Source organism: Antennarius striatus, chromosome 2 (assembly GCF_040054535.1).
Source record: "Antennarius striatus isolate MH-2024 chromosome 2, ASM4005453v1, whole genome shotgun sequence".
Lineage (NCBI taxonomy): Eukaryota > Metazoa > Chordata > Actinopteri > Lophiiformes > Antennariidae > Antennarius > Antennarius striatus.
Genome location: NC_090777.1, coordinates 20,221,006 through 20,233,876, shown reverse-complemented (window position 1 = coordinate 20,233,876; position 12,871 = coordinate 20,221,006). Strand labels below are relative to the sequence as shown.

The 12,871-nt window shown below is 39.8% G+C and overlaps 1 protein-coding gene across 14 annotated transcripts in view; it reads right to left on the bottom strand.

Moving 5' to 3' along the window:
* Positions 1-9,378: 9,378 nt before the first annotated feature.
* huwe1 (HECT, UBA and WWE domain containing E3 ubiquitin protein ligase 1) overlaps positions 9,379-12,871 on the bottom strand; it is a 46,325-nt gene continuing 42,832 nt past the window's right edge. For all 14 annotated transcript variants that reach the window (XM_068306122.1, XM_068306041.1, XM_068306113.1 and 11 more), the window contains 8 exons: positions 12,695-12,812; positions 12,199-12,339; positions 11,819-12,106; positions 11,516-11,621; positions 11,155-11,272; positions 10,248-10,429; positions 9,932-10,122; positions 9,379-9,830 (listed from right to left, as the gene is read on the bottom strand). In XM_068306122.1, coding sequence (XP_068162223.1) covers positions 9,728-9,830; positions 9,932-10,122; positions 10,248-10,429; positions 11,155-11,272; positions 11,516-11,621; positions 11,819-12,106; positions 12,199-12,339; positions 12,695-12,812 — 1,247 coding nt within the window. In that variant the 3' untranslated portion in view covers positions 9,379-9,727. The remainder of the gene's footprint in view (positions 9,831-9,931; positions 10,123-10,247; positions 10,430-11,154; positions 11,273-11,515; positions 11,622-11,818; positions 12,107-12,198; positions 12,340-12,694; positions 12,813-12,871) is intronic.

The window sequence follows — 12,871 nt, the reverse complement described above, 5'->3', positions numbered from 1 at the left end:
CTGCAGTGATAGAAAAACACACCCTCCTTTGGCCGCGCTCTCTCTCTCCCTCCCTGAGCCTCATTGGCTGCCTGGTAAAGGTGACATCACTCTTCTTTCCTGCTTGCCCCCTCCCTTCTCCTCTGTTCCCTCCCTCACTCTCTCCTCACCTCTCTCTCTGTGGATTCTGACCATTCCTTTATTGTACAACCCCCCCTTCCTATCCTCCTCTCCCTCCTTGTATAGATCAGAATTCGATCATTTTGCTGCTCTTATATATTCATTTATGCAGTGACAAGAATAGTAATTCACAGTCCATTAGCATACACTAGCACATAACCTGTGGGTCTTCTTCCTCTCTAGTACTGCACCAATCCTGAGGCTAATAGACCACAAAGGTGAAGTAATGCCTATATAAGGTGTTGGTTTAGTAATCTCTATCCCAAATTATTATGTTGCTTATACATGGATTTGGTTTCAGCTACTCAAAGCATGAATGGGAAGAATACTATATACTGCTGGTGACAAATTGTGTCGGGAATACTGAGTGTGTGTGTGTGTGTGTGTGTGTGTGTGTGTGTGTGTGTGTGTGTGTGTGTGTGTGTGTGTGTGTGTGTGTGTTGCGGGGGGGGGGGGTTAATAAAGGACTGTATAATCCAGAGATTGTCTGGATCAGCTAGATACTGTGTTGAGATAAATGTCATAAAGTGTTATGATCCTGTTCAGGTGGGGATAGACTCTCTCTTATTTGCCTCTCTTTTATCACTTTTCTTTTTTATCTATGTGTCAATCATTTTACCTTACATCTTCATCATTTCACTCCGTTCATTCAAAAATTCGGCAATAAAATTTTTTTTCTAGCTTTTGAAGTCTGCATGAACCAACAACAGTTTATTCTTGAGAAGTCCTTTTTGCACCCCTCAGATGTTTCATACAGTAGCATGAACATCTCTTCAGTGGGTAGCTCTGTTGCCTGACAGCAAGAAGGTTCCGAGTCCAAGTCTTTTTAATTTTATTTTAACATTTTAAATTCTAGAAAATTCATGTTAAGCATTCAGATGCCACCAAAGGTGAATGGAGAGGAAACAGATCTTGGCCACAAACAGAAACCAGAACTTGGCTGTGGGACAAAGACCCAGCTCTGATTGTCTGTGGTGGCCCACTAGAGTACAAGGTGAGTAAAAGGATGTTTGTTTCAAAGAACATTTAAGGTCACTGAGATACACAAATCAACAATATCCTCCAGGACAGCCACGCACAGTACATCTAGTCCTTGACAGGAATTGGGAAATAGATAAACAGAAATATTGTATTTTAATTTGTCCCTACTGAGGAATGACAGTCCAGTCCAACTGAACAGTTTGTACTAGCACTTGTAAGCCACACGATTATTGTAGTTAGAATTAAGGTTAGCCTGTGAAGCATTGGGATAGTTAGTACTGTCTTTGTAATCATGTTAGTGTATTGATATAATTTACCTCTATAAATGATGATTTACTACTGTACACAGGACAGTGTACAGTACAGTATATAAAGCACAGCACAGACTACACACTCACGAAGCTGTTAGTAGACTAGGTGATAGCTTTCCAGTAAATTATTGGGGGGGGGGGGTGAAAGGAGTTGTACTGCACTTTACTATACTCACTCTGTATAGACTGGGTGGTGCTGACCCTTCCAAAAGTCCACAGATACTTATATTCAGTTATATTTTCATCTGTTTTCAGAATTCAACAGAGGAATGTCAGCTAATGTTGGGGTAGAAGACACCACATACAATATCAATCCAATCCCCTTCCTAAAAAATGAAGTCCTCGCACTCAGGTAACTGGGGCATCACCTCCTCTAGTCACTAAACCCCTTTCCCACTAAGCTGCTGTCGCTTTTCTTTGTGCTTCCCCAGCCTGAGGTTGCCAGCACCCCCATCTGCAAATTGTGCCCAGTGATGTGCCAGGCACGCAAACAAAAGAAGCTTGAAGAGCAGTCAGCACGGGAATAATGATTGATGAGATCATTTCTCACAGGCCAGAGTGTCTGGTGTTTTCCTCGTGAGGATTGGATGGCTGAAGGAAGGCTGAGAGTTCAGGGTCAAGAATGTGGCTCAGTGATTGTGGAGACAAAACCAGGATGTGAGACCGGGGTTAGACATAAAGCTGTTATTATTCTAAAAGCATACTCAGTTGCGGTTTTGGGGTACTTTTAATTGCAGACTTGATAAATCAATATTTATCACATGTCTCAAAATTCAGATATGACGGTGAACACATCCTTCATCACCAGAAGAAAGCAAAATTTAAAAATGAATTTGCTGGTTATAGAAGATTTTATCTCCTTCTGACATTACAAATCCAGTCCATTTCATGTCACAATGATTTATATACACTTTTAAATTACATATCTATATTTGTGCTGTGATAATTTTTCTGTATTATAGATTATCTATTTCATTTAGGGAGATAATTATCTTGAAAAATAAATCACAACAGCAGCTGCTGTCCAATAATTTTATGACATCTTAGCACATGTGGATTGAGCTCTCTGAGCATTGAATGTACTCGACTCAGTAACATAACTAATTATGGCACCATATGAGTGATTTTAATATAGGAAAATTGGATTCTACTTTGTGAGCAGGATGTCATAATGACTTAAAAGTCAATAGGATTCTGGGAAGCACTCTCTTAGTCATTTCATCTCTACAACCACTGTTCATTCTAGGCTATTAAAACCAAGATAAACACTTACGTGTATTCAGGAGGCAGGTGCAAGTGGATGACAGGGGAAAATTAGTTTCCAAGTTGTAGGATGTCTCACTGAGACCTACCAATAAAGATTGTGTCATTCTCACCTCATTGTTTAATTTCATGTGAAAGAAACTAAAGTCCGAGAGTAAATTCACCTCTCTAACCTTTGCAATACAAACTTGTGTGTGAGGACATGTTATCCTCAGCCATCACTGCATCACGCAGTGGACTTCACTGGCCTAGCCGTCACTCAGAACCATTCATCTGTGAGAGACTTCTCACTTGCCCTTGCAAAAACTCTGCTTATTTTCCTCCCTTCCAACTCAACTATAAGGGAGTCAGTTGGCAGACCGGCTGCAGAGATGGAATGATATATGAGGAGGAAGACAGGAGCCTGGAGAGAGAAAAGGGAAAGTGAGCTGCAGAGGAGGAAGTGAGAGCTATGAACGAACAACTTAATGTCTGGAGTTGCAGGGTAAACACACACAGTCAGCAAAAGTCAGAGAGAATTCCATCAGCTTAAAAAGCAAAGGGGATGGAGGTAATATAGTAAATGGCTGCAGTATGGATTGAAAGGCAGAAGGAAGAAGTACTGATAAAGGACGAGCACTGGATTAAAGCTGAACTGGATATGAGGATAATGTATGATACATAGAGGGAGGTGTGGAGGACACACAAAAATGCACAGACAGCTGGCATGAAAGCAAGGATGTAAAACCAGAATTGGTCATTTCCCCAAAGGCCCACTGGATCTATAGAATTGAAGCTCTAAGCCTGCACCAGGCCACACAGACAAGAGGGGATCAGAAAGTACTGATCCATTAGCTACGAAATGTGTAATTTTAACAAAGTCTCAAACTAAGAGAAAGAAATTTATAAGAAAATCTGAATGCAGCTAAGATGAACCAGATGGCCAAAGAAATAAATTCAAGTTCCAGAGAAGTCAGAATTAGTCTCTGAGTCAATACATGGGTTTCATTAGAAAAGCAGCTCCAGAAAAAAGAGACGGTATGAGGAACAACAGGAAGTTACAGTCCTCTTGTTTTTTCAAAACTCCTGTTACGCAACACAATGGAAAAAATGATCTGTTTATAAGAGAGACCTAAAGATGTCTGATAAAATGAACATTTTTAAAATGAATTTTCTTTTTACTAATCAGCTGAGTACAGAATAAGAGTTAAGAAACAACCAGTGACTGCTCAGTGGCAGAAACACAACTGTCTGTGTGTAAAGAAATAAAATTACTTAATGAAAAACAACATTCACAAACATCTAAACCACATGTTTCAAACTCAAGGCCCGGGGACCAAATGTGGCCCGCCACATCATTTTATGTGGCCCGCGAGAGCATAAAAGGTCAGTGTCTATAAATAAATAGGTCAAAAGTGTGCTTTGAGCAAAACTGCACTTCCCCCAATGCAATAATTAAGCCCATTTTAAGCTGACAAAAACGTTGTGAACAAAGTTAATCTCCTAACTTGTGTTTGATTTTATTTTTCTTTATTCACTTGAATAGTTTGATCCTTGATTGATGGACTTTTGTGGGTTTCATAACCTGACAAATTAAAAGAATTTATGTTATAACAGCATATTTTTTCTGTGCAACTGTAATGTATGTAACTTGAATAAGTAATAAATGCAGCTATTTAACATTAAAGAGTAGTTACGTTTATGTTATATTGCATTCAGTTACATTAGATACATTCATTAGTTACATCCGGCCCTTTGAGGATAGTGGTTTTGCTGATGTGGCCCTCAGTGAAAATAAGTTTGACACCCCTGATCTAAACCATCCTGTGTCGACACGTGAGTGTAACGGGAGAAAGAACAGTCTGTGATTTCATAGAGGCTGTACAACAGAAAGGAAACAAAATGCTCAAAGCACGAGTAAATATGAGATCTGATGTCCATCAGCTTCACACTTTTGATGTGATGTACATCAAATGGAGTCTAAGAAAAAAAAAACTTAAATACATAGCTTAGGTATGTCAGCCAACCTGCTGACAAGATCGACCACGCCCCCAGGACACGAGCAAATAACAGTCACAAACCGGGAAATGAGAGAAGGGGTGGGGTGGAGCTGCAGACGGAGGGTTGCTAGAACACAGATATAACCTTCACATCACCAACAGCAGCGAGCCACAATGAGCACACAGTCCTCTTCCATCCATTTAAGTCACTTTAAATATGTGTTATCACCAGTAAAGGAAGACAATTTGACACTATTACAAAAATATGATTTCAAAAAGATGTTTTACAAATTGAAAGTTAAAAATAAAACTTTCAAAATCATACTAACAGCCCTGGTCAGCAAGGTCTGTCTGTATTTTCAAATGTATAATTTCTATAACATAAAGGAAAAGAGTAAAGTGAGTAATGTGGAAATCACCAATAAATAAAATGATCCATAAACTCAAGTGCAATCAAAACATCTAAGTTATCATTCCAAACATCACCAGTCACTGAACTGCTGTGGACATAGTGCAAACTTCAAGAGATAATTAAATCTTTGAAAAGTTTTCATTCTTTGTCAGACTTTGCTGAAGAATCTCTACCAGGAGTCCACTGAAATATAAAGCTTGTATTGATTGATCTCTCCATCTGTCTGTTTGCCTGTCTGTCAGAGCAACTTACCTGATTTGCTTAGTTTAGGCTCTTCCAACCGGGATCAGTGACTAGTTCTGGCCTCCCAATCACTGAAGCACAGCTTAAATACAAACACATTTCACACCAGTTGCTCAATACTTTATACACTGCACATGTCACATTATTGGAGGTGCATTTAAGTCCACTACCCGGGTGACAGGATGTGGCTCTGATCAAAGTTCTCAGAAGAAGATTAGTAAACTCTTCCTCTTCAGGATCTGTCCACCAAGTTGCATACATCCTGGGCTGTTGCTGCTGAAGGTGGCATGTTAAGATCCACTGATGCAGTTAAAGTCATTAGGCGGCCAGAAGGTCAGCCAGCCGTCTCTGACCTGGCGTTAATCACTCTCTTATTGACGGGAAATGACTGTGATTTAGTTTCCTGCCATGCTTAGTGGCCACAACACATCTCATTAAGCATGTCAACGGCATGCAAATAGAAATGAGCCAGTCTTGAAAAAATGTGCAGTGGTGCGTCAGAAGTGAGAAAGCATTCAAGAGAAGAAATAGCTGTTGCAAAAAAGTCAAAAGAGAAGCAGCTAATAAGAATATTTGTCTTTTACTGCGGCATATCAAGAAGGAATTACCCTCAATTTTAGAGGGTTTAACCACAGTTTAGTGAGATAGCCATGAAAATGTCACCAAGAGTCAGCTGGGGTTTTTTGTTCTACTGTAAACATATCCTTATAGAGATTAATAAATTGTTATTGCCACATGCTGTATTTTATCACTTCCTCAGCACTTTATTCTTAAATAACTTTTCAACAGATGGAAACCATGACGTGATCTTCAATATGACACGACTGAATTTCCTACAGCGACATGCCTCTAGCAAAATGCCACAAGGTGCAGACTGCTGTGCCACTGAGGGGAGGTGAAGGAGAAGCTTAAGGGAGAGCGGGATGTGATGTGGCAAATAGATGCGATCATGGATATTTAGAGCTCAGAGATAATAAAGACTGTGACCTTTAAAGTAGATAGACTGTTCTGGTTTGGGCCTGGACTCTACATAGGTGTCACACGTTTGTGAGTTATACAAAATAAAAGCATGCACAGAAATATTTCAGACATGAAGTGCCATCTCTTTCTGCTGTACTTCCACCTCACCCCCATCATCACACGAGGAGCAGCGATAGCAGCTTCATCAGGAGGTGGTGACAAACCTGCCAAATTCACAGCAGCACATAACAACACCCTCCCCAACCCGGATCAGCTGCTGTCAAATTGCTGGGCTGCTCCTGTCCACCTTGATATATCAAGATTCTCCTCCTGCTACACCTTCACAGCACAGACCTGCTGCCAGGAATCGTGGGGAGGGGGGAATTTGGTAACTGCAAAATTACATAAACAGCCCGATTTTGATAAGTGGGTTTCCTCTGGGGTAATCTATATTTGGAACGTCAGTCATGAATAAACCAATCTGAATTAATGAGAGAAACAATGACAAGCTATCAGTATGGTGCTCTCACTCAAAGAGCAATACTGCTAACTGACTGCAACAGTGGATACTCATCAGGCCTCACCTTTATCCTTCTAGAGCTGTAGTAGATAAATTCTGTTACGAACCATCATCAATTTCCTTCATATTAAACATGTCTCCAGCTAATGAGAAAACTTAAATCAATTACTTTAATGAACTGATTTCTTCCCTTACTTGCTTGGGCTCCTTGCACAAAAAGCCTTTTACAATCTGCTTCTTTGGGCACTGTAATATTGTAATTCATTCCAGAGACAATGAAGACAGCTGTAGTAAAATGTATTAGGCTAAGAGCTTTCTGGCTCATATACAAAGTAGTCATTATTAATGAACTCCACTAGCCTTCATTTCCTACAAGCGCCACTAACACCGAAGAGGAGGGAATGCTATTATCGGTGCAGTCCGTTTAGTGTTGACAAGTTTTAAAGTTCTATTGAAGATCTAGTTCAGGGCTACTTTTTTTTTTTTTTTAACAATTCAGGAGACATTTATTTGTATAATTAAAAAAAAAAGTGGTTGCCAAATAGGAACAACTTCTGAAATTATCACATGCAGATGACAGAACACACAAATAATATCAAGTGTTCAAACAGTCAGAGAAAGTCTGTCACCAGAGCATTAAAAAAAGAAAAAAAAAAAAAAAAGCAAAACACTACAGGCTAACAAGTGTGAGGAAACATGATCTCCACCCAGTGGAGAAGACTGTGCAGTGCATCACAGGAGAGGCTGAACTCTTTCCAAGGACGGCTGACTGTTGTCACATTGTCATGTTTAATTCACCAAAGAAAAATAAATCAACTAAAACTAATTCAAAATTCTGCTGCATAGGTTTTGGCTTAGACCAAAGGCAAAACACACAGTAGGCCTATTTTAAAGCGTTGATTTTTAAAGGTCTTTGTATATTAAAGTACTACTTTGCACCACACTATTACAGAAACTTGAGACAAGGTCCGGTTTTTCCCCCCTTTTGCAGCCTTTCAAAAATAACTAAAGCCTTCACTGACACTGTCAGATATTTTTTAAACTCCTGAATCTTCCAGAGGAGTTAAAAATTGAATTTGGTCTTTTATACGTTTAGGGTTTTAATGGTTTTGTCACAATATTTTATTGTCAGTCATCACTATGTGCTATTGTATGTTGAATTTAGGAAGTTTTCCTAATTGATCTTCATTGTCCGTCACAGTTGAGATATTCAATGATGTGCCATAAAATCCAAAGGAGGAAAAATGAACTCATCTATGAATAAATGTATTGTGAAGTCTTTTGCCATTTTTCCAGTACTCATCATTTTTCATCTTTAATTAAGCTTCAGCAAAGCACCAGATGCTTATGGAATATGCAAATCAAGAATTCCAACCAGAAAATTGCATCTGTGCTTTTTTTTTTTTTGCTGCCCATTCTGTAACTAATGTGACTGTCAGTGGAGGAGGCGTTTAAGAAACAGGCAGTAATGATGGTGAGGATTCATTTCTTTACTGTAGTAGGTCTGCAGGAACGAATCTGCACACTTGAGCAGGTTGAAGGGATACACAGACGAGCTGCAGAGATGAAGTGACTGGCATTGGTACCTCTAAGAAGCACAGACACCCAGAAACTGGGTCTTACTTAGAAAAGTCATCGCTTCATTTAAAGTTTTTGTTGGACCAAAACTGTAACCGTTTGTCACAGCATCCCAAAACTGTAACCCTTTGTCACACATGCTCTTTCTGCTGGTATGAGTGTAAAAGCTTGATTTCATTTGTCAAAATCTGGTGAAATTCAACTCACTGCTTTGGTCAGGAATGATAAGTGACAAAAAAGACAATGTGATGTGTGCATAGACAAAAAAGACCGCTGTTTTTTTTAGAATGGAAAACAATGCAGTGAGACCCAAACTGATCATTTTATACTCTTGGCAGATCATGAAAAGCTCTGGGATTGACTGGGTCACAAATAACGGGACTGTTTATCTTTCAATTTGATTGGTTTATCTATGACAGGATTACGAGCAGTAACTGTGGGACTGCTTTTTTCTCCTCATACAAGGCTTGACTGTTGAATTACAAAATGATCCAGTCTAATTTTAACTACTCATTTAGTGCGATTACATACAAGTTTGACCAATTCAATTTTAGTGAATGTTTAAAACACTGTTCACAGAGACAATAGATGCAATTGTATGCATTTATTCATGTAGTTATTCCACTCCGATTCAAAGGCTCAAGGCTGGGTCAGCAATTTAATAGCCAAAAATACGCTAGAATTTGTGGTTATTTGTTTTAGCTCCTTCAGTTTCATTTTTTTGTACCATCCTTCCTTAAAAATGCCACAAAACTTTAAAAAGTGCATTTTTGTGAATATCAAACTTTTTCAAGTTGTTCATATACCTCTTATAAAAATGCTCCCCATCATCAAGGCTTATGAGGTCACAAATTTGCATCAAGAAACCACCACCATTTTTCCCCAAAGGTTTTATAGCCATCCTTTCAAACAACATTCTCTTTTCTTTTTACACAACCAGAGAACAAAAAAGATTAAACATAAACTCCCAAACCTTTTGTACAGAGAACTCAAACTAAATGAAGAAAACATCTCTTATATTAGTCCATGTTTTATCCTCTCAATCCACTCTTGCATTTGTCATTAAATTGGAAAGGGAGACACGTTTGTGTCGACATGAGGCTCTCTGTGTTGTACGCAGTTAATCAGTTCATCTCACTCACTGGTTTCATCTGTTCTATATGGAATAGAAACCAGTAAGGCTAGGCCATTCAACAAGTAATCCAGTAATGTCTATGATGATGTGTGCGTGCATTGAAGATGTTCAGTGAAAGTGTCATGAGTAGGCAAACCAAAATCAAGTGTTTGTATGAATGTTGGTGTGTTTTGAGAGTTTTAAAGTTTAAGCCAGTCCGAATCCTTCTGAGCATTCCTGAATGGCCAACAACAGCATGTGTCTCAGCTTCTCATAGCTCTCATAAGCTGGGAGGTCAAGCTGGTTAAAGCTGAGGGGGGAAAGAAAAACATTAAGGTTAGCTTTACACAATTATGTTCATTTCTGGCTTCATGCAAATATGCATGCCTGGTAAACATGCTATGAACTTACCATGTATGAGCAGATGGCAGGCGGTCGGTGGAGCGATCGTCACGGTGGATCTGAAACTTCTGGATGCCGTTCATACCCTCCAGAGCAGCAAAACCTTGGAGGGGAACCTTTGACGTGCCAGTGACAAACTGAAGGAATTTGGCCCGGTCTGCCTGGTCAAATGAACGCAGGGCCCTCCAGAACCACTGGATCTGAAGTAGGAAAATACAAAAGACAAAAACAGATCAATTGTAAGGATCTTCCAAAAACAAGCTCTTGTAAACCCATGGATATTTACTATAAACATATGTAGCAAGTAGAGTGTACTCATACACACCTGGATGGAGCTGGACTGGTATTTGTGATATTCAGTGTTGGCCTTTAGATCATCAATATCGATGGTGGGCAGACCGGAGATGAGCAGTTCCAGCTCCTGCTCAGTGAAGATAGAGATCAACCTCTTGGGAATAATCTCATAGAACCCTTCCAGGAAGGCCGCCAGCTGCTTACGGATTGCGCCTACAAAACAAGTCAACATGCTCACTGGGGGGGTCTCTCTCTCTGTGTCTCCCCAAAAAAATCATCTGTTTTAAAGATGTCGGTTTATTGGTATGATTGTTACCAAGGACACAAAAACTGCTTTGACATATAGCAAAGAAAAATCTGTCAAATTTATGACTAGCTCTGAACAAAGAGGCTTTCTTATATATTATGTATAAAACAGAAAACTGTGATTGATGAGAAGGACATGTGCTAAAAAATGACTGGATTTTAAAGTAGATGCGATTCCCCCTTGCAAATTAATTTTGTGTTGTTTGGGAGATATTTCACTTTCAAAACTTGATAGGGATAGATTTATTAGTTTGGTAAAAAATTGAATCTAGAATAAGTTTTATTTTAATTAAAAGGACTGCTGGGCCTTGGTAGAGGTATGTGCTTTATTGATTACCCTTTCAGTTTGGCATGCAGCTAACAGTCTGCGGCTTTTTCCCCAATTAAGCGGCTGACATTTCGAGGCTCTGCTGACGAGCTGATTTGAGCAGCAGTCAGCGGTCCAGCTTATGATGCATCAACCATATTACAGAGTGCAACATTCACACTGCTGCCAACAGATCACTTCAAAATGGGAGCCATTACCCAGCAGGTCAATGCATTCTTTATATTTTTTATGCAACTGCTCTGACCAACTCTTTGTTAGTATGATATTTGTTGTGAGCCATCTTGTGAAATAACCACAATCTCACCTGTCATCTTCATCTGGCATACCAGGTGCACATACTCTTTTTTGTTTTCCTCCGTTACCAGGATATTGGCTCCGTTCGGTTTTAGATCTCTCACTTCGCACACACCAAACTCCTGGACCTGCAGACAGGTGCACATAAATTCAATCAGTGTGACCTGAATCTACTAGAATACCAATTTGATTCTAGTTTGTGACACATATGTATTTTAGAGGTCATCATAACTGCAGCACTCTTGCTAAAACAGCATAAATCATTTGGGGTTAAACCTTGAGCAGTCCAATCCAACATTCCAACTGTGAAAGGGAGTCGTAAGAATCAATGACTTGAAACAAATGTAAATATTTAGTAAACAGACAGAAACCTCTGTGCTGAATGTCAGCTCATAACCCAGCGTGGACACATCATTCTCCAACAAGTACACCAAACCCTGGAAGAACGGGTAGTCCTCACTCTCCATGTCAGTGTACCTGGTCAGACCACAGATACATCCATTATATTCAGTCATGAAAAATACTGTAAACTTGAGGTATTCAGCTCTATGGGTGCCACAATATTTAGTGTTCTATTCAGAAGTGGAATATTGGCATAACTGGAGCATGTCTAGAAAATTTACAGCACTGGTTGAAACTAACAACAGCTGTATACTGTGAGGTATACCACATACCTCACGCTCTTGCCAAGGATGTGCTTGTAGAAGCTGCGTGTGAAGTAGCACTCCAATAACCGGTTATCATAGACAGCTTTGGCCACAACGCGACCCACAAACTTAAAGTAGCTGAGATGATTGGGGTTGCAGTGGGATGAGGGATTGATGGTATAGGTGACACGATCACCTGGCGATGTGCGAAACAGGGCATACATCGGGTTGAACATTTCTCGAGATATTATCATGTACCACTCCCTCAGCAGGCCACCAGCATCCTGACCCTCCTCCCCTTCAAAAACAATGTACCTGCAAAGGAAAGAGAGCAGAGAATGTCTTACGTTTGACAGATATGAATGGAGAGGATGCACACTCTAGAAGGAAGGTAAAGAAAGCCTTACAGCCTGTTTTTCATGTCCTCTGGACTCTTGCGGTGCAGCTCCCTGTAGGAGTCCTCAAATACATGATCTCTCCTCACGTGGACAGCCATGTCCTCCTTCCTCAAGCCTTCGTCAAGTCGCTCCAACTCTTGGCGGAAGTATCTGCCGGTGTCAAGAAAGAAGTGCACGTCAGTGAAATGACAAGGAAAATTGTGTAAAATGTCACAGAACCTTGTTATTAGACAGAAAAAAACCCTTAATTATGAGCAACTGGAATGACACCCACAAAGGGTAAATTCCGTTTAAAAAAAAAGTTCAATAAGTAAAATGAAGAACTTCATTATGAGATGGACACCTTTATGGTTCCTACAAAGCACACAAAGTGTTGTTGAGCAGTTTTTGAGACAGATTCCATTGTTTATAGAGGGACAAGACAATGGTAACTCCTATGTCGTAGGCATAAGAATAGTGTGGCTGTGTATTACAAAGCACAAGAAAGTAATATGATCCCCCTTACTTTCTCTTAACATCAAAGTCCAGGATGCGTATATAGTCCACCAGCACAGCAAAAGGTCCATCAGCCAAGTGAGTGGTGGACTGACGCAGGATCTGATTAAGAACTGTGCGATGAGTTTCTGAAAGACAGAATGAGTCTTGTTAAGACACTGGATTACATGTCACGACAAAGCTTTAT